Source organism: Papaver somniferum, chromosome 3, assembly GCF_003573695.1.
Source record: "Papaver somniferum cultivar HN1 chromosome 3, ASM357369v1, whole genome shotgun sequence".
In the NCBI taxonomy this organism is placed as follows: domain Eukaryota; kingdom Viridiplantae; phylum Streptophyta; class Magnoliopsida; order Ranunculales; family Papaveraceae; genus Papaver; species Papaver somniferum.
Window position 1 is genome coordinate 74,318,574 of NC_039360.1, and position 20,251 is coordinate 74,338,824.

The window sequence follows — 20,251 nt, forward strand, 5'->3', positions numbered from 1 at the left end:
AAGATGCAGGAATGCACTATGCAAGACTGCTAATCTAGGCAGTAGCAGGAAAGCAATGTAGTATGCAATATGACATATAATGAAGTTATGCTAAAATGCAAGAATGCAAAGAGAAAGAGTAAGATGAAACAACAAACTAGCAAAGATGACAGCAAACTAGCAAGATGCAGAAAATGAGAGAAACAACACAGCGCCATTACCGAGTCCCCGGCAGCGGCGCCAAAAACTTGATAACAAGGGAATGATACCCTAAAACTATGTTCTAATTTTCCTGCAAGTATACATGGCTGTTATAGCTAGTAAATAAGCAGGGTAAGTCCTCAGGGACAAGGAGGGAACTGATGTTGTTTTTCTAATATTTTCCTAACTAATTTCTAACCTACAGTGACAATGACTAAGGAATTTGGGATATGGGAGGGTCTGCTAGGATTTGAATCCACCTCTAGCCCTATACTAAGCATTCAACTGAGTATGATACTCTTGTCCTTGTAACAAATAAGTAAGAAGTGTCAAGTCCATCACTTACCTAAGGTGTTTCACCAATGGATAGTTCAATCGCAACTAAAGTATTAACCCGGAGCACTAATTGTCTAATCAAGCACAACTAGTCAAAGGATTAACAATAATCTATCAAGCATGAGTTGCAGTTCAATCAACACAATGTTATCCTAACTACAATGGATGCTTGACATATATTGTGAGAGCAGAGTATTGATGCACTGAGATTAAATCTATCATACAACATTTTGAACATTCAAGAATCACACAAACAACATAAATAACATAGTACAAAGCTATGGTTTCATCTCAACCTTAACTTAGTGAACTAAAACATGATCAAATTATACTACTAGATGAAACAGATGAAATACTAAAATTACAGAACATTAAGCTTGGTGCTCCGGCTAGCCCGGGCATACCCCCCCCACACACACACAATACCATCTTCTATTTATAGTTTTACATGAAATCCCTAATTTCTAAACCCTAATTTTGAAAGAACCCGAATTTTGAAAATCGAGAATTCACTCATTGATTCTATGAATTTGTCTCCTCTGCTCTCTTGCTCATCCTTCCTTTCCTCTTCTGCTACGAACCCATGCCTTCTTGGTCTTCTCTGCGCTCCTAGTTAACCCTAGATTCTCACTGCCTAATTCATAGCATCTAGGAATGATGCTAGGAGTGAGAGAGAGGGAAACTAGGGAGATGGGTTTTTGTCGGGTGGTTGTGGTGGTGGAACTCGAGGGATGGGAGATGGTGGAGAAGACGCTGGTGGTGTCGGGGAGAGGGATTTGCAGGCTCTGCAATTTTTTTGAAGAAGGGGAAGAAGAGCTCGAGAGAAGAATGGGTTAGGGGTTGTTTGTTTTGGGGTATAGGTATTCTAGGTTATGGTGTTGAGCGGGCTCATCAAATTTTGAAGTCAGCGAAGGGAAGATGTTGGATGAAAAGATGAGAGAATGATCTGGATGTGGAGCGACCGTTGGATATGGAATACATCAAAACTGACGGTCCAATATGGAGTTAGGTGCTATAGTGTTAGACAGGAACATCAAAGCTCGATGTACTCTGATGAACTGACCGTTAGATGATGGAATGGATCCAATCTGACGGCTAAGGAGAGAAGCGGGTTTGGATTTGGATTTTGGGTTTAGGATATGGGTTTGGGTTTAGGAAATGGATTTGGGCTTAGGTAATCTTGAGCCCACTTCTTCTTTAAGAATAATTTCTTCCTTGTTAAGCCCATTTTCATCCTTGAGTCTTCCATACCGCATTCTTCACTTCTTTTCCGCTAGAGTTTCCTTCGGCTTTTTTCCCGTGTCTTTGCTCTTTCGCTCCGTGAGTTAACCAGGCTTTATTTAGTACCTAAAAATGCAAAATTAATTGAGAAAAGTATTTATTCTTGAAAACAATGAAAACACTGAATATGGGATAAAATGGAGCGTTAGTGCACAAATGATGAGTTAAATGCCAATAAAAAGGTGCAAATATATACAATATTTTGCACTCATCAGTGAGTAACATCTGCAGCTGAACTGAAGTGCAGGTGCAGTTAGATGGAGTTGCTGAGATGGGCTTGTAATGTGAGAACTGAGTTGTATGCAGTTGAGAGCAAGTGCAATACAGGGAAGTGTAGTTTGAGTTAGGTGGTTGTCTTGTTTGCAATTGCAATTGCAATTGCATGTGCTGGGTGTGTTTGTGAACAGATGTTGCAGTCAACAAATAAAGATATTAAGATAGATGTAGTTAAGGGTTGCAATTGATGTTGGTGGTTAAGATGATACTGCAGATGGAGGTGGAATTATGGATTGGCTACTGCAGATGCAGGTGTAAAGGCTAGGCAGTGTGAACTACAGGGAATATGCTAACATTGTGCAAGTGGTATAAATTGCAGGTGCTGGTGCCATAGAGAATAATTCAGGAAGAGATTGTAGTGACGGGATTAGGAAGATGTTGCTGTAGTGATGCTGAGAAGGTTGAGTTGTATATCCTATTCTGGTGTTGTTGTGCAGTGATGCTGGAAAGGAATTACAGGGAATTGAAACCAATGAGTATGAACAGAGGAATGCCAGGAGCTATAATGTGCAGTCTGTGAACGGTTTTGCAGAGCAGCTGTAGTTGGAAGCTACAGACAATTGAGTTGAGCCTTGAGATGCTATAAAGATTATTGTGGCCTGAAATTAAAGGGTCTTGTGGTTTTCCAAGGACTGGTGGTGGATGTTGCTGGTGAAATGGAAAGTAGATGAGTAGTTGGAGTCGAAGCAAGTGCAGTTCGAATGAGAAAGAAAACAATGAATGAAAGAGTGGGTCTGTGATTGGAGCATTTGAGCAACAGAGACATGAAGGTCAGATGCAGCTGCAACTGGTAGTTGTTGGTTGAATTGTTGAAGCTGCAATTGGAGTAGTTGCAGGCATGTATTTCACTGGCTATATTCAAGGGAAGTGGAATGAACTTGCAGGTAGATGAGATGTTATGGATCTGTTAGATGAATGTTAGGTTGAATGAATGAGATAAAACATTGCAGGAAAGAGATGGATTTTTGCTGAGAAAACATGCATGAACAGACAGAACTCTGGCTGAATCAGAGTCAGCTGCGTTGACTCACCGATCCAGTAGCTTTTACTCATATGTACTTTGTTGACTTGGATTTGCTAGTGGGCTGTGAAAGATAATTTGGAACCGAGAGCAGAATTGAAGAACTATATAAGAGGGTTTGAAAACACCTCTCGGAGGAGATCTCTTCTTCTACTTTTGGTTCTAAGGTTAGAAACATGAGTTTTCTTTTTCTTCTTATGATGAACTCCTATACCATGAGTACCTAGATTTTATTATTGGTTAAGGAATAAGTTGGATTTCCAAATATGGGTTTTCATTCAATAAATTAGTTTTGTCTCACAATTATCGATTATGATTCACTAGAAATATCGCTATGTATGATCGATGGTTAGTTTTGTCAAGTTGCAAATTGGTAGAACTCGTAATCATATCTATTGCCAGTTTAAGGTTTATTATATGTAAACGTGATACACCTTGAATACACGTAGCATAATTGTGATTATTGCTTGTAGTGATACATCCAAGTAGTCACATGTGAGTCATAACCTTTTTTAAATCAGATTAGTGCTCTTACACGTTCGATTGCTTTGATTGGCTTGATTTCATAAAACTTAATGCATCTAGGGAATTAAACTTGATTAGTGCTTTTACACGTTAGGTTGTTCTCTTAGGTAGAATTCATATTCACATCTTTTAATGTGTTTGTTGATGATAAGAGGAAATTAGCGAGATATTCTTGCGATCAAGATATCCTAGGGCCTTTGATAAAAGTGAAGATTAAAATATCAATTCTAGTTATTGTGTAGAAAATATGTTTGTGAATGAAGATGAAATCCGTAACCAATATTTTCTCATCCTCGATTTGATTCGTCTACCTTTATTGTTTGCTTTTATTTATTTTAGTATATAAAAATCAGAAAAATCCCCCTGGTGTTACTTTAGAAACCAAAACTTATTGACAACCTGGTCCTCTCTGTGGGAACGAACTCTTTCTTATCACATACTATATTTATATCTAGTTGAATAAGAAAGTGAATTATATTTGCACGGCTGACAACCGGTCAGTACCCTCGTTTTTTCACTTATCATAAAAAGGCATTTGTAAATCTGTCAAGGAAATGGTTCTCAAGATCAAAGGGGCAGTGGCTTGCAGATGGTGAGAGAAATTCAAAGTTCTTCCACAGAATGCCTCTTACAATCAGAAGGTAAACACAATAATAAGCTCTCTCCTAATTAATGGTACTATGTGTCATGCCAAGGGACTTATTAATGAGGAAGCCAAGAGATTTTATGTGAATGTTTTCACTGAGAATGTAAAATTCAGGCCTACTTTTGATGACATTGAGCTGCCTAAAATCAGTGTGCATCATAGTATCATGGTTGAGAGGCCTTTTGAGGAAGAAAAAGTTAAGAAAGTGTTGTGGAGTTTCGGAAATAACAAATTTCCAGGTCCGGATGGGTACACAATGGAGTTTATTAGGGCTGCTTGGGATATCATCAGACCAGAGTTATTGGCTATCGTGAAGGAGATTGAGTTGAATGTGAAACTTGATTGGAGATTGAACCGCAATATCATAATTTTGATACCAAAATGTGATAGTGCAGTTACTATGCATAATTTCAGGCCCATTACCCTTATAGGGGGTGGGGGTGTACAAGAACATCTCAAAGTTACTCACTCTGAGATTAAAGTTAGTAGTACCTACAATTATATCAAAGTTTTAGGGAGCTTTTGTTGATAGCAGGAAAATTACCGATGGCATACTTATTGCATCTGAATTGATTGATGCTAGAGAAAGAGATAACCTACCGGTTTTGGTGTTCAAGGTAGACTTAGAAAAAGATTTTGACAATGTCAGTAGGGCTTGTTTGGATTAGACTTTGGCTGGGTTTGGTTTTGGCAATAGATGGAGGAATTGGATACAATGGTGTTTGTCAACTACAAGGTTTTCAGTGAATATCAATGGAACTGCATCTTCTTTGTTCAATAGTGGAAAAGGTGTGAAGCAAGGAGATCCAATCTCTCCTTTCCTGTTCATAATGGTGGTGGAGGTGTTATCTGTGATGCTCAAAAAAGCTACTACGATGCATCTTATTTCTGGTTTCAAGCCCTCTATGGATGCAACTGCAATTAATCATTTGCAAATTGATTGTTTTTTTAGATGGCAGTTTGGAGCAGGTACAAAATCTTAAGAACATTCTGTTATCTTTTGAATTCGTATTAGGTCTTAAGGTAAATTTCAAGAAAAGTGTCATTGTAGCTGTGGGAAATGCAGAGTATGTTCATGAGAGTGCTATTTTGTTTGTTTTTCCTATAGCTACATTTCCTATGAAGTATTTGGGTATACCATTGGGTAGTGAATCAAAGGAAGTGGGTGTTTGAGACGTGGTGCTCCAAAATATTTCAGAAAAAGTTAAGTGTTTGGCAGAGAAGATATCTTTCAAAGGGTGGTAGGATCATGTTAATCAAGAGTCTTCTATCTAGTTTGTCGGTATATTATCTTTATTTATTTCAGTTGCCCGTTTCTGTTGAAAAGCAGATGGACAAAATTATGAGGCAGTTTTTGTGGGGGTCTTCTAATAAGAAAACTAAAAGGAGTTGGGTGGGATGGAAGAAAATAAATCTACCTAAAGAAAGAGGACGAGTGGGCATTAAGAATCTGCGGTTGATGAACAAAGCATTGCATGAAAAATGGATATGGAAATATGGCAAAGAGGAGAATGATTTATGGAGGAAGGTGGTTAATAAGAAATTTGGTGGAAACCAAAAAGTTTTTTTTTATCCTAATGCAACATCTAAGCCAATAGGTAAAAGCTTATGGTCTGGTATCCTCAAATCTGTTCCGGTGGTGGAATTGAATTATGTTATTCAAGTGAACAGTGGTAACAAGTGTCTCTTTTGGAAAGATAGATGGATAAATGGGCAGTCGTTGAAGTCTCTTTTTCCTCCACTCTACAAAATCAGTAGAAAAAAGGACGCTACAATCCAAAAGATGTTGATTATTAATAATGACAATAGCTGGAATTTTGCATTTTGCAGGGCTTTAAAAGAAGATGAACTAGAAGACATAGATCATTTGCTCAATATGCTTCCAACTATTAATGTGGCTAGTGGTGAAGACCAAAGAGTGTGGCAGGCAAGTAAAAACTTCTCCGTGGTTGATTGTTACAAAGCTTTAGAAGATGATGGATTGCTTTTGTTCCCATACAAGAGTGTTTGGAATCCAAAAATCCCTCAAAAGGTAATTTTTTTGTGTGGTCTCTTTGTTACAATGATGCACCAACACTTGATTCGTATAGGAATGTCATTATAGTGAACGGTTGCTTGTTATGTAAAAAAGCCCCTGAATCAAATCAACACATCTTCTCGCATTGTGAATGTATAAGGGATGTCTGGCATTATTTTTTGAGCTTTTATAACCTGCAATGGGTCTTTCAAGGGTGTGTCAGAAGCACAATTTGGGAGTGGAATAAAAGAAAGGTACTTCATCATCTATAAAGAAAATAATTTGGGATATATATCCCTTTTCCATTAGGTGGGGAATGTGGATTGAAAGAAATGCGAGGTTGTTCAATGGAAAATACAATTCAGTTGAAGCTATCATCGATAACGTGAAGGCTTTGATTTTTAACTGGTGCGTGGGTACTTATATTTTCAGTGGGTTTTCTTTGAATGCAGTTCTGCATAATTGGGATGTTGTAATGCATTAATTTATTTCGCTCTACTATAATTGAGAGTTGTCTTGTACTTCTTTTGTTCAGTTTTCCATCGTCTTGGTGGTAATCTGATATTTTTCAATATATGGTCAGATTACAAGTTTCAGGAATGAATGTTGGTTGTTTCTTGAGCTTATGCAGTTCTAGATCAGCTAAACAATTCAAAAAGTCATGATGTTTGATTTCACTAGGAATTTTTAAACAGAAGAAATGATCGAGGCTGCTAGTCATAGATTGTCAGGAACCACAGTTTTATTTTTCCCCCCTTAATGAAAGAAAACATAGGCATTGATGTTGGAAAAAAGGTTCAAATAGAGGATGAAATAAACATAAAAGAAATTGTTGTACTCTGACTTTCAAGGCTCGAATAGATTTCTTTTAGACGATTATTTCTACCCTCCCAATATCAATTGGAGATTGCAACAGGTATGCGAAATAATGCCTTCAGGATACATGAAAGCCCTACAACAGAAAATTGGATTCAAGGTTTGCACCCCTTGACCCAACCAAGAACACACGAGAGAGAATTCTGATGATGCTTTAGGTAGAGAGAAAACAGATTGGTTGAATGATGGAGAATGAGAGAATTCCATCACTATTCATAGGGATATTCATGCCTGTTAGTGATGCCTTTTCATCACCAACAGACGCTTCCAAAATCCATCAATGACGACTCATGGGAAGATACGCGTCTGTTCAAATTTGAATGGAAACTTCTAGGTTTTCCAAAGTAAAATCAGAAAAAATTTCCACGAGACGCTGTCTCGGGAGGGGCTACGCCCCCCCGAACCCCCTGGATAGCGGCAAACAATCTTGAAAATATCCAACATTCTCCCCCTATTTTCAAAATTGAAAAAACATAAAAAAACAAAGTAAAAAAACTTTTAAATCAAAGTGGTTGCATCACACAAGTGACTACCTACATACCCGAGTGGTATCAAGCCAACGTAGTTCAAGCTATATTGAGACTAAGCATCAGCGTTGAAATCAACACATAAATGATAGATATCTTTTTGATTTGAACCTTCACTTAGTGTAATAAATTCAAAGCCTTATCGAGGTTCTATGGTGAAACTAGTCTTGAACCAAGTACCCCTTGTGATAAAATCGAAATCTCCACACATATTGATTTCATAAAATCATGTGTTCTGTAGCTTAGCGCGTTAATGGCCATGCGCTTATATCCTGGATTCATGAGTCTTCTTTATAGAACGGTCTTCTTCTCTTAGGAAACGACCTGATTTCCATACTCATATAGGTAAGTCTCCAAGGTGTTTCTGCGGTACACCTGTAAGTAATTATAGACTTATTAAGGATTTATATCCATCCTGTTTTCTTGCAGAAAACAACACTAACTAGAAATGAGAAGTTTTATATTAATTCTCCATAATCTCTATCCATAACTTGTTGGTACCACATTGAACCATGTTTATCTTTTTCAAAACATAGGTTGGGTTTCTGCTATGGGAGATCAACCTTCCTTCACAGACCTTAGTCCCATTTCTTTACATTTTATTGAAACCACTGAATTTGGTAGACTTTTCGTAAATGGGTCAGCCAAGTTTTTCTTTGATTCAATAAAGTTAACCGTAACTACTCATCTCTTGAGTACTTGCCTAATCATTTGATGTCTTAGACTTGCATGTCTAGACTTTCCATTATAAGTCTTATTAGAGACATTATAGATTGTAGCTTGATTATCACAATTAATCAAGATTCCTGGAGATGGCTTCTTCCAAAATGAAATATCCATAAGTAGATTTCTAAGCGATTCTGCCTCCTTACATGCATCAGTTAAGGCTATCAATTCTGACAACATGGTTGAATCAGAAATACAGGTCTGCTTCTTGGAACTCCAAGACACAGCAGCACCCCCTAATGTAAAAATCCATCCAGACGTCGACTTGGAATTGGATTCTACATTGTTCCAGTTAGCATCGTTGTAACCTTCCAATACAGCGGCATAGCCTTGGTAATGCAAACCAAAATCAATTGTTCCTTTCAAGTAATCCATAACTCTTGAAACTGCCTTCCAGTGTTCAACTTCTGGATTACTTGAGAAACGACATAACACTCCCACGGCTTGGGCTATGTCTGGTCTTGTGCAATGCATAGCATACATAAGACTTCCAATAACACTGGAATATTCAAGTTGTGCATGAGTACGACCAATGTTCTTCATTAACTTGATAGTATGGTCTAAAGGAGTAGGTGTTGGATTGTCATCAAAGTGACCATACTTCTTGAGAAATTTCTCAATATAATGAGATTGGGTTAAGGCCAACTCATTCCCATTTCTTAGGATCTTAATTCCCAAGATTGCATCAGTCTCTCCTAAATCCTTCATATCAAAGTTAGAACTAAGAAACTTCTTTGTTTCTTCCACGACAGGTCGAACACAGCCGAGAGGGGATACGCCCCCCGGACCCCCTGGATAGAGGCAAACAATCTCAAAAATATCCAACAATTGAGTGTAAGAAATTGTTTAGGATATTAAAAACCCGCCAATTGAATCAAGACTTTCGAAAACGGAAATTATTGTTCAAGGATTCATACACTCGTTAAAAAGAGAAACATAAACTCGAAACATTTACTCTCAAAGCATCAAAAGAAAACAATGAAGAAAATTAAAAGGAATCCTTAATCTGACATGTCTTTTATCATAGTCCTCGTGCGTAACAATATTAGCTTCCCAATAACTCTATCGATATCCCTTACCAAATCACTTACTACGACCGGGGCTTCCGGTTCTCGCTTCTTTGAGCTGCTGCTGGTGGTATAACCGGCTACTGTAAATTTTGAACATTACTTCATAAATAACTAGTGTCTTTCCCGTGCGTTGTACGAGGCTAAATTAATTGTAGTGTAATTGGCGCTGAAAAATGAAGATATGGGTCTCTCCTATTGTGTCAAAATGTAGTATTAGCAGATCAAATAGTTGTAGCTGCGAAAACATATAAATTCCAAATATTTGATACTCCAAGATTAGACTTCATAAACTTTAACCTTTTTTATAAATTGGTCGTCCAAGAATAGATTTATATCTACTTCATAAAAGTAAAAAAGTTAACTACAATAGAAACTCTTTTAATTAATACTCGGTTATTTAATAAATTCTCTTAAATAATATTTTTGGCGGGTCCCGAGTCGGGGACGACGTGCCAAATTAATAATTCGCTATAATTATAAGATAATACATTTTTGATGACCTATGTAGACCCCATATGAAATATAAATTAATAATGCATATATATATATATTCAATACATTAGTGATTTACGCAGACTTTTTGAAAAATAGTTTAATCAATATTGCATTGAATTTCATCTCTAATTTTTCTTATCATTGTTTTGGTGTTGTTTTCTCATAGCTCAGCAAAAAATTATTCAATGTTATTGTCGCTTTACTAACCCCGTTTCGTGAAGGGGGATCTATTTTAGAACTTCCATCATCTTATTATACATCTTTATCAAGTCCCATAAGGCTCTTGATTATTTCTTCATCAGTCAACAACTGTGTAACCTTATTTTCTTTCGGATAATTTAGGACATCTTCGACATTCATTGAATTGCGACAGCCCAATTTCTCGATCAGATTTCGCAAGTCTTGAGTGATTTCACTGTCTATATGTTCATCTAAATTGTCTAAACTTGTGTTATCTATTGATCGAAGTTTACAATGACAAAAGCATCAATTTTGTCTAACTTGTAATATGAAATTTATCTATAAGTTAATAAAATATTAATTAATAATTATTAATTTATCGGTTAATTAATATCTCATTTAATTAATAAATTTTGATGGTTCGACAACATTAATTTATAGAGTTTCTACTCTGGAGTAATAAAATCAGCCTATTAAACCAAACAGATCGCATCAGCTTATTTGTATTTTATCACAACGCTATCATATTAAGGAGTTTCTCCATTAAAGAATGAAAATTGGAGGCAAGTTGAGCAAATGAAGAATTCAATGTACAAACAACAACAAACAAAGAAAAACAATGAAAATCGGATGCAAGCTGAGGGGGTAAATCATTTTTTTTTTCTATTTGAAAAATATCACAAAATTATGTCATATGAAGTTAATCGTTACTGAATTCCCCCGTACACTAAATCTCGGAGGACAAACTACCCAGCCGATATCGACAATTTGCCATAGATAGTTTTCTATCCTAACAGATGTTCGATTTATATTTACGATCTCTTTCATAGAAGACTGTATTTGAAGATAGTGGTAAGTTCAGATCCTTGAACCATTGTGCAGCTTCAAATAACGCTAATTCCTCAGCCTGCTCTGCGCTTGTAGGCTGTAGCAGTATTAGTTTCTGCTTTCCCTGCCATAAATCCATCTGCAGAGTCAGCAAGTATCAAACCAATACCATCTTTTTTAGTGTCAGTATTAAAAGCTGCATCAAAGTGTAATTTTACCCAATTGGATGGAGGTGCATGAGTCCAATACAGATTATTACGATGAGACCTAATAGATTTATTATGAGAATGTTGATGATATGAGATGAGGTCCATCTTATAAGAGGAACATAATGTGAATTTTTATCTCTCAGATCAGGACTTTTATGTTGGAACACTATAAAACATTTGTGTTTCTAGAGATGCCAAGTTGATCACATAAGGATTTTGAAATATAATATACTGACCGTACGCGTGATTATTCCGATTCTTTATCGGTTGATGAACTAAGTTGGATGAATCGACATAAAATACCGATTCAGGTAAAAGAACAAATCAAATTGCTCTCTCCATACTGCAATAAAGTAAAAGATGTCTAATAGACTCAATCTGCGGATGACACCAGGGGCATAAGAAGAAAAATATTAAATAAATACACTTTGGATCATCCCAAAATGAATTTTATTTAGCTAATCAAGACTTCTTACCCATGGTGCATAGTTCCGGGTCATATATAATTCTGTTGTTGGTGAACAAAAGGGTGATGATTATTATTTAACCAACAATACAAAAATTATATGAGCGCCTAAAGAGCCCTGTACTCTTTTTACACTCTAAAGCTTGTCATTCGAGAGAAAAGAAACTTACTCGTCAGATTAAAAGATGTAAAGAAACTTACTCATCCGATTAAACACGCTTAGGAATGACGTTCATGACCCACGATTTGGGAGAGTGAATCAGTGCATCCCAATCTATGCATTCATATTAAATATGTTGTGGTACCCCCTGAATCAGGGAGCTTAATGATGTTCTTATAGGGGTGGCTTTGAAAGATCTATATGATCACGCAGCCACCCTCCAATCTGCGTGAGCTACATCAGTTATACAGAGAAAGAGGCAATCAAGCTCTCCAAAAATTCAGCTCAGACATTCACCCTCAAACTTAAATTGCCCAAGTAGAAACTGGTATGAAAACACCCAAGTACGTACCTTCGCGCCACTTACACCCTTTACCTGACATATTTCATTGGGATGCAAGCTCTTATTTTCCCCTAATATCTTATTAAGAACAGCCTATTAGATAAGGTTAAGATGAGAACATGGAGCTGACTTCTTTTTTGAAAATAGGATTTAATGGAAACTCAACCATTGGTGAATCATAAACATTAACTCGCATCGACAATCAAAGGATATTATACAAAATATTTCAAAAATAAATAAATACATAATACATGATCAAATACAGCAAAGGAAAAGGAGAAAAACAACTCATATGGATACATCATATTAAAAAACAATACATACCGGATGATTTACATATCAAAGCAAAGGAGGAAACATAGGTCATCTGGATCAACCACTTATGAATACTTATGAATGGTAAAATATAGCAAAGTAAAGGAGGGAAAACTCATATGCTAGTAATCAAGTATAACAAAGTAAAGGGGGGGGGGGGGGGAAACCCATATGAATCTTCTATTTACAAAAATAATACACGCAAGATGATTTACGTATAGCAAAGCGCAGGGGGGAAAAATCTCAAGTTACATCTGTAAAATAATTCAATAAACAAAGATTCCTATCCCATCGCTGCTTGAGACATTTTTTCAAGTACACATCCATGCACAAAGGGATTTACAGTACCGTGTCAGGCCATTTTAGGTTATCCCTCTTTGAGTAATAATTCCTATAGATTACTACTTTATATACTGATTGTGATATACATGCATACCATGCAAGCGCTTGCATCTTGCTCATCTACTATTGTATGCGTTACTCTATGGATATAGAAAACACACCTCGTTCACCTAACAACCATAGCAGCTACTACTGTCCAGGCATCCACTCCTTCAATAATGACTTAACTGGTAGCAACGTTAAGGACCAATATGTGGTGTTAAAATTTGGCGGAATAAGATTCATCATATGCCGACGGAATAAGTTTGTACCTTAAATACATTGTGCACTTGTTGCATGAGCAAGCGTCATTTTTTCATTTGTTTGACGTATCACCATTCCAATAGAAGTTAGGAACCTGATAATCAACTTCCATTACATAAGATAAGAGACTACTAAGAATGCCAATAAACATAGAAACTCCAAAATTATACACCAATACGATATGCCCAATGAATATTACCTCAAAAGTGATTCATGTTGGACAAAAGCGATTGGATTCTACATCCTAAGTAGCTGAGTTGAATATTAATAATCTAAAATAAAATTCACGAAGAGGTACCATGTATTTCAAAACTTAATAATCTCGAAATAAATTGACAACCAAACAAAATTGACAAAGAGGGTACCTTGACGCCTTTGGATGTTGTTGTAAAAATGAAAGAAGAAGAAGAAGAATACAGAGAAGAAAAGAGGCAACAAAGATTTTAGGTCTCATGCCATTAGAAAGAACTCGGAAGCTCCTTTGTTCTCTACGCATGCTAACAGGTTTGGATGTTGTTGTAAAAACCAAATAAGAAGAAGAAAAAAAAGCAGCAGGCATACGTTTCTTTGTGCAGTAAAAATGAAGAAGAACCGGCAGAGGGAAATCGGCAACAAACGTTTCTTGGTGCTGTAAAAACAAAGAAAAATAGGCAGAGGGAAATCGGCTGCAGAAATGGAAATTAGTGTTTTATTTTCGTGCTCACGAATTAGGGTATCGGTTTGGCTTGGCGAGTAGGTTTGGTATCTAAATATTGATCATGTATACCGAAAAGATCTCAAAACTCTCGATTCCTATTGGTCGGGGACCAGAAGCTCTAGAATTCAAGCTTTTGGCCTAACTTTCAATGTGAGGTTAGCAATTTATACTCAAATTAGATATACAATTCCTTTAATCTTTTAGTTACATCTTTCACCTTATAACCCATCCTTACTCGAAAAACAAGGCGATTAGAAGAAGAAAAGAAATCCTTTACCTTGAGCAACGGATTGTCCGCGTGGGCTCGACGGCGCAGGATTTCATATGAGAATTCAGCTAATACATCCTCAACATCATAAGCAACATCCTTAAGCATTTCCAACCAGCGTTTAACATCTCCATCCGTTTGGTGTAATTTCTCGGCGTCCGCAGCTATAGCAACAATCGTCTGCATGGTGTCATCAAGTCTCTTCAAGTCGCCTGTGATTTTAAAGCACGGAGCAATCACTTGAGCAATTGCAAAAATCGAGTCGTTAAGCATTAGTGATACCCGAAACTTCTTCCATTTCTTCTTCCATTAAAGAGATCAAAGAGAATTCAATATACTGTGAAGCAATAATAAGATGTTCTTAATAACAGGCAAACCATCTGACGGTTTATATAGGCATAAACTAGATACTTAAAATAACTCTGAAACTAAATAGAGAAAGACTAGAAAAAGGAAAGAACTAAATTAAGCCCGCCGTATATAGCCTACCTCTAAAACTAGGCTATGATTCTACTAACGGCTGCCGTTTCTACATAACTTTAGTCTTTAGCACTCGACATGAAAGGCCTTCTCCGGCAAAACTATAACTAGCTAGTTTACAAATAAAGTGTCTGCGGCTGATGCTAGAGTGTCTTTGCCACGACTCTAGCTACTGCACGAAATCCTTGTGTACACCAAAATATATATGGTGCATACATGCTGTGTTACACAAGAAATCCAACCCCGTGAGACCAAGATTCGTAATCTATCATCTGACAGGATTATGACTAGCTAGGAAGCGCTGACTTGGTTGATGTAAACTTAATCACAAATTTGGCACATTACTGCTACAAGAATATGATATGCTAGCTTGTGCATTATTTCAACGTGTCAATGGAACAGAAATTTATTTTCCAAAAACTAAACAAAATTCTAGCTGAGATAAATATTGGAAATTTAGTACACTTATATGTTTTACTGTAGGAATTTCAACCTTGATTAAGTGGATCCCACTTGTCGCAAGACAAAAGTGGTAATGCGGTAGTTGCAGGAAATCCTACGCTACACTCTTCATGTAATTTCATCATTGATCAACTCATTTTAGGTTTATATTCTTAATTTTATTGATTGATCTTTGGATGTTCTTACAAAAAAAGATAAAGAACTCAAAAATGATTTATGCTCTAAACTTTTTCTCTCTCTTCTTTACTTGATTCTTACTCAGAAAAACCTCTCCCCTCTTTACAATTCGAACGACTATTCATAAGGAAATACATAGTGGATAACAGCTAATCTGTCCCTTATTTTCGGGTATGGTTTGCAACATTCTCGCAACCTTACAGATGTTAATTTCGCAAACTCTCTAATTTTCGCAGGATTATCATATCTTTCTCGTGATCTTAGCTGACGTCATTTATTTTATCATTTCTGAAATTGTTCTGCGACGCTGTTGTATTGTGTCACTGATAATTTCGCTGAAACATTGTCATTGCGAAATTCTGATCCTACATCTTGCCTCTTCTCATATCTTCTCTACAAAGTAGAGAATGATGTGAGAAATGCCGCAGCTGTTCATCTTTTCATATTCTACATTTATCACACGTACTCTCTCTTCCATTTATTTCTTGACACGTCCTCTGTAACCGCTGCTTTTCAACCGCTCACATCTTTTCGTCTTAATGGTGTTTATTTCTTCGAGTAAAAAATCTCCTTTATATACTCTTCTTACCCCCTTTTTCCACTTTTCTTTTTTACTTTCTCTCCTATTTTTATTCTCTCATCTCTGCAACTCTGTTATCCTTCTGCAAATTCTGCTGCTGTAATGTTTTCTTCCTTCAATCCTTTTACTTTATATGCATTCCCATACTCTATATTCAAACATGGCTCCAAGTGGTCATAGATATGAGAAGAATTTACAAGATGTCCAAAAAGATCTTGCTGATAAAGGTTTCACACTCTCCACCATTCCTGGTGAGAATGCCAAATCAATTCTTTATGTCAAGCTTTTCTCTGATCAATATTGTGATGATCAATCAATCATAATTTCGCTAGGTCAGATTCTCGCAGGTCTCCATATTCCTATTTATAACCCAGATCTTCCTTTGTTTTATGAAATTCTCGCTCATTCGGGATTTTCGCGAGCCATATTCCAACTGGGTGGGGATTGCATCCGTCTGATGCTAGAGTTCGCCAATCGCGGTGCTGGTAGAGGATCTCTGTATTCCAAATAACTTAGGGATCCTAAATTCACAAACCTAGAGATAGTTGCTGAGAAGTATACAGTGGCGAATTTCTTTGAGAACTATGAACTTATCTCCATGAAGAAAGAGAATACTCGCTGGGGTATTCGCTTAAAAAGGAAAGATAACATGGATGAAGCCAAAATTCTTATGAAAGATATTGATTGGCATTTTGGTAAAAACACAACTCCTCGCCAATCCAAAGATGATAAATTGTGTGTTTTTCCTTTAATGCTAAAAGGACCCTACATTGTTGGGTCAAATATTCTTCCTGCGAATCTCGCTGCTTATCAACCTTGGGTTTTCTCTTGGCCTGAGAAGGAGAAAGAGGTATGTTTTTCCCCTTTAACTCATTTTATATTTCTTTATTGATTTTTATTCTGTTCGCTAACTCTTGCGACATTCCGCAGATCCAAAAACTGAAAGATAGTTATAACAGGACTGGGAAATCTAGTACTCTGTTAGCTCTTCGCTCATACACAGATGAGGTAAGAAATTTTCTCTTATGATTTTAAATAGTACTGTTACTTCCATGCTTCCATTTCTTATTTCTATCTGTGTGTGAAGATTATTGCTGAAGTAGAAGAATCTGTGATGTTGCGAAGATTGGTGATAAAGGTAAAGGTGCTCTTCGCAGGGAAAAATCAACTGGTCCTCCTCCAAAGAAAAGGAAAGTTCGTTCTTCTTCCCTTCAAATATTCCTCCTCACGAAAATTCTGAAAGTGTAAGGGTGATGAGGACAACGATGATTTGCTGCAAGTGAAGATTCTCCACCTGAATCTTCTATGGCTAAGTTATCTGGCCTCTTTTCTGATTCTCTACAAGGAATGGGAGATAGCCAATTCGCAATACCTGCAAAGCTCTCGCTACCCTTTGCGATGTTCCTTTACTGGATGGTGATAGCTCTCTTCGTGGAGTTTCTAGATCAGTGACTCCCGATTTTGCATTCTCTCAATAGTCTGGTATATTTTATCCTTTTACTTCTTCATTGTTATAATTCAAAATTTCTTTTATATTTTTTTCGCAGGCTGGAAAAGCTTCTTTTGTTGTTGCCTCAGATCTAGAGAGAAGACGTGAAAATCTTGAAAAGAAGAATCTTCAATTTCGCAAAAAGAATGAAGAATTGGAAGCTGAAGTTAAAGGTCTTCGCGAGAAAAATAGACAATTAGAAATTGATTCTTCCTCGTATAAGAACAAAATTTCTAGTCTTCAGCAAGCTAATAATCAGCTTTACGGTATGTTACTTTTCTCTTTTCTCTTTATTCATTCATCCTGTTGTTTTATCTTATTTAAACGATCCTTTTTGCAGACATTTATGGTCTTTCTGATGAAGCTACCCTTCTTCTTCATTTCCTAATGCCTTGGATAATGATACCCTTCTTGAGCGTCTTAACAATTCCTTAAATAGCTTCTCAAATGATAGAATTTCTTCTCTTTCTCTAAATGAGCTTAGATCTAAATTTCGCCTCTTAGAAATTGATCATAGATCTAGTTTAGGCTTAGCCAACGATTTAAGCGTCTCCTTCTTGATTCTAAAGAGAAAACCAATGAGTTAAGAACCAAAATTAGTGGTCTCATAGATGATAAGGATCGCATCTCTGATCAAGGTGCCAAGGCTTGGCGATTCCAAGAGGCTCTTCTTGAAGTTCAACTTGAACGAGATGAAGCTAACCGCAAGAATATCGAACTCTGCGAAAGGGAAAATCAAATTCGTTCTCGTCTTTTATAAGTAGTGAGGATGAATTTGTTTGGGCTGCGAAAATCTAGATGATGCTAGAAAAGACTTAGGTGTAAATGTTAGTCTAAGTTGAGCATACAGCCTTGATTAGAGATATGATTTCTGACAGAGAAGGTTACTAACTGCTCTTCTTTACTAATTTTTGCTTCTTATGAATTCTCATCAAGTTAATAATTGATTGTCTTTTGCTCGCAGATTCTGAAAATAATATCGTGAAAAGATTGAGAACTCGAAGCTGAAAAGGAGGAACTCGCAAAGAATCTTTCTTCTCGCAACGACAAGTATTCTAGATTAAAGAATCAAATCAAGATCATGTTGCGAATTTTAAGAATGATGCTATGCATTTTCGCAATCAAACTATCCAAATGGTTTGTGATGATCATAATATCCCACATTCTGATTATCCTTGTCTTTTAGAGAAATCCCACAGAATACTCCCAGTTTGATTATCTCTGATAGCGAAGCTGACGATGAAGAATCTGATAGTGATGGAAGTTCTGATGGTGATGAAGATTCTGACGCAGACGAAGGGAATAAGTCTGATGAAGATAATGAAGGATTAACCAAGAAGTAGTCTTTATTCTTTCTTTGATTCTTTGTAATACTTGTACATTTATTTCTTCTTCTGTATATTTGTGTTTCTTTCATTTTGACCTGCATTAAAACAATTCTTCTTTGCAATACAGTTAATCAATATAATCATTAATTCTTGAATTTTGAGTAAATCTCATATGGAAGCAAATAACATTTTCTAATTTCATACATTCCCATACTTGCCTCTGTTATTTGAATCCAAATGAGAGATTTCATAAAAAATTCTTATTGTATAACTTCGCAATTTGTGCGAAGTGAATTTTGTTTCTTTTCAAAATCTCATTCCTGTGTGGTCTTATTTTGCCTTCCTAATTAAAGGTCTTATTATGCCACCTCTTGTCATTGCGACAAAATCGCAGGACGTCCTTGCACTTTCATGCAAAAACCCATTGATCTTGCCTTAACTTTTTCTTTTGTATTATGGCCTCTTCAGGAATGTTGCGACAATATGACAGGCCTAAATATTCTTGCGAAAATAAAGCCCCATGACATTGCCGTCTTGCGACGAAATCGCAGGACGTCTTCGCACTTTCATGCGAAAACCCATTGATCTCGTCTTATCTTTTTCTTTTGTATTATTGCCTCTTCAGGATTGTTGCACAAATATGACAAGCCTTAATATCCTTGCGAATAAAAAGCCTCATGACATTTGCGTCTTAAGACACTTATCAGCTCCCTAATGGAGGGTGCCGCCCTTATCTCCCCCTGGTTGCCCCTTCAAGGAGGCGTACTTCTACCATACAAGGTTAGCTCCTCCATCCAGTCTTAACAACAACCAGTTGTTTTCGCAGCCTCTTATCCCTTTTACCTATAGGGCTTATGGTTACGAGACTGCACCCTAAGTGGGGTTTTCTTCAGGCCGAGTGCAGTATAAGCCAAGACTTGTCAAGAATGGCAAGGTACGCTTCAAACGTCCCTGGCACTCTTGACTCAACCGTGTACCTCGGCGCCTTGATCAGATCTGCACTCCTTGGGAGAGTCCTTATTACCTTAGTCGCCCAACCAAGTCATATGCTTAAGCTGAGAATCCAAGGTGCCTCTCCCGGATGGGCTTCATTGACCCCAAATCTCCATGACTCAGGTTCCGGGGTGGTGTAGCCTTTCCCTGAGCCATGCAACAGGTACCCCCTTATATGACGTACTTTAGGTCTTACATTTGCCTCTTGCGAAATTGTATTCGCGAACTAGGGTGTACGCCATAAAGGTTCCCCTTTCTCTTTTGTCATTCTTCTCTGATTATTTTCTGTAAAATTCATTATCTCTGCGAGAGTCTCGCAAATCATTATATCTGAATTTCGCAATCTCAATTTTGTTGTTCAATCAAATGTATTTTTGAGAATTTTACTTATTGCGAGTATCGCAACAACTTAATCATTCATACATTTCTTGTTTTTATTACCTTTGCCATCCTCTGCTTCTTTATTATTTTCTGCTACTGCTTCCTTGGTAGTGGTATGTTCATCATTTTTATTCTGAGCTAGCATTAATTTCGCAACATCTCTTCTCCTTTCCTTTCGATTGTATCCACCATCAACCTCTCACTTCTTTGTACATCTTTGATTTTGTGTCGCCAGTTTTCCTTCTTGTTTGCTCTTCCTTCGCAAGATTCTATC

The 20,251-nt window shown here is 36.9% G+C and overlaps 1 protein-coding gene across 2 annotated transcripts; it reads right to left on the reverse strand.

Moving 5' to 3' along the window:
• Positions 1–12,652: 12,652 nt before the first annotated feature.
• LOC113361365 (putative disease resistance RPP13-like protein 1) lies at positions 12,653–14,370 on the reverse strand. 2 transcript variants are annotated; one of them, XR_003365096.1, is made up of 3 exons: positions 13,488–13,775; positions 13,131–13,216; positions 12,653–13,046 (listed from the first exon to the last, which is right to left on the reverse strand). XR_003365096.1 is itself a non-coding variant. In XM_026604628.1 (2 exons), the coding sequence occupies exons 1-2, from the start codon at positions 14,358–14,360 to the stop codon at positions 13,175–13,177; spliced, it is 306 nt and encodes a 101-aa protein (XP_026460413.1). In that variant the 5' UTR covers positions 14,361–14,370; the 3' UTR covers positions 12,653–13,174. The 2 variants fall into 2 exon arrangements, 1 of the variants encoding a protein (XP_026460413.1); XM_026604628.1 differs by lacking the exon at positions 13,488–13,775 and adding an exon at positions 14,097–14,370 and having other exon boundaries at positions 12,653–13,216.
• Between the last annotated feature and the right edge of the window lie 5,881 nt (positions 14,371–20,251).

Bases quoted from the DNA above. Each gene is read 5' to 3' on its own strand.
- LOC113361365 (XM_026604628.1), bottom strand. From the start codon at position 14,360: ATGCTTAACGACTCGATTTTTGCAATTGCTCAAGTGATTGCTCCGTGC. The intron at 13,217-14,096 runs GTAAAGGATTTC...GTTGATTATCAG, and splicing joins CGGACAATCCGTTGCTCAAG to GTTCCTAACTTCTATTGGAA.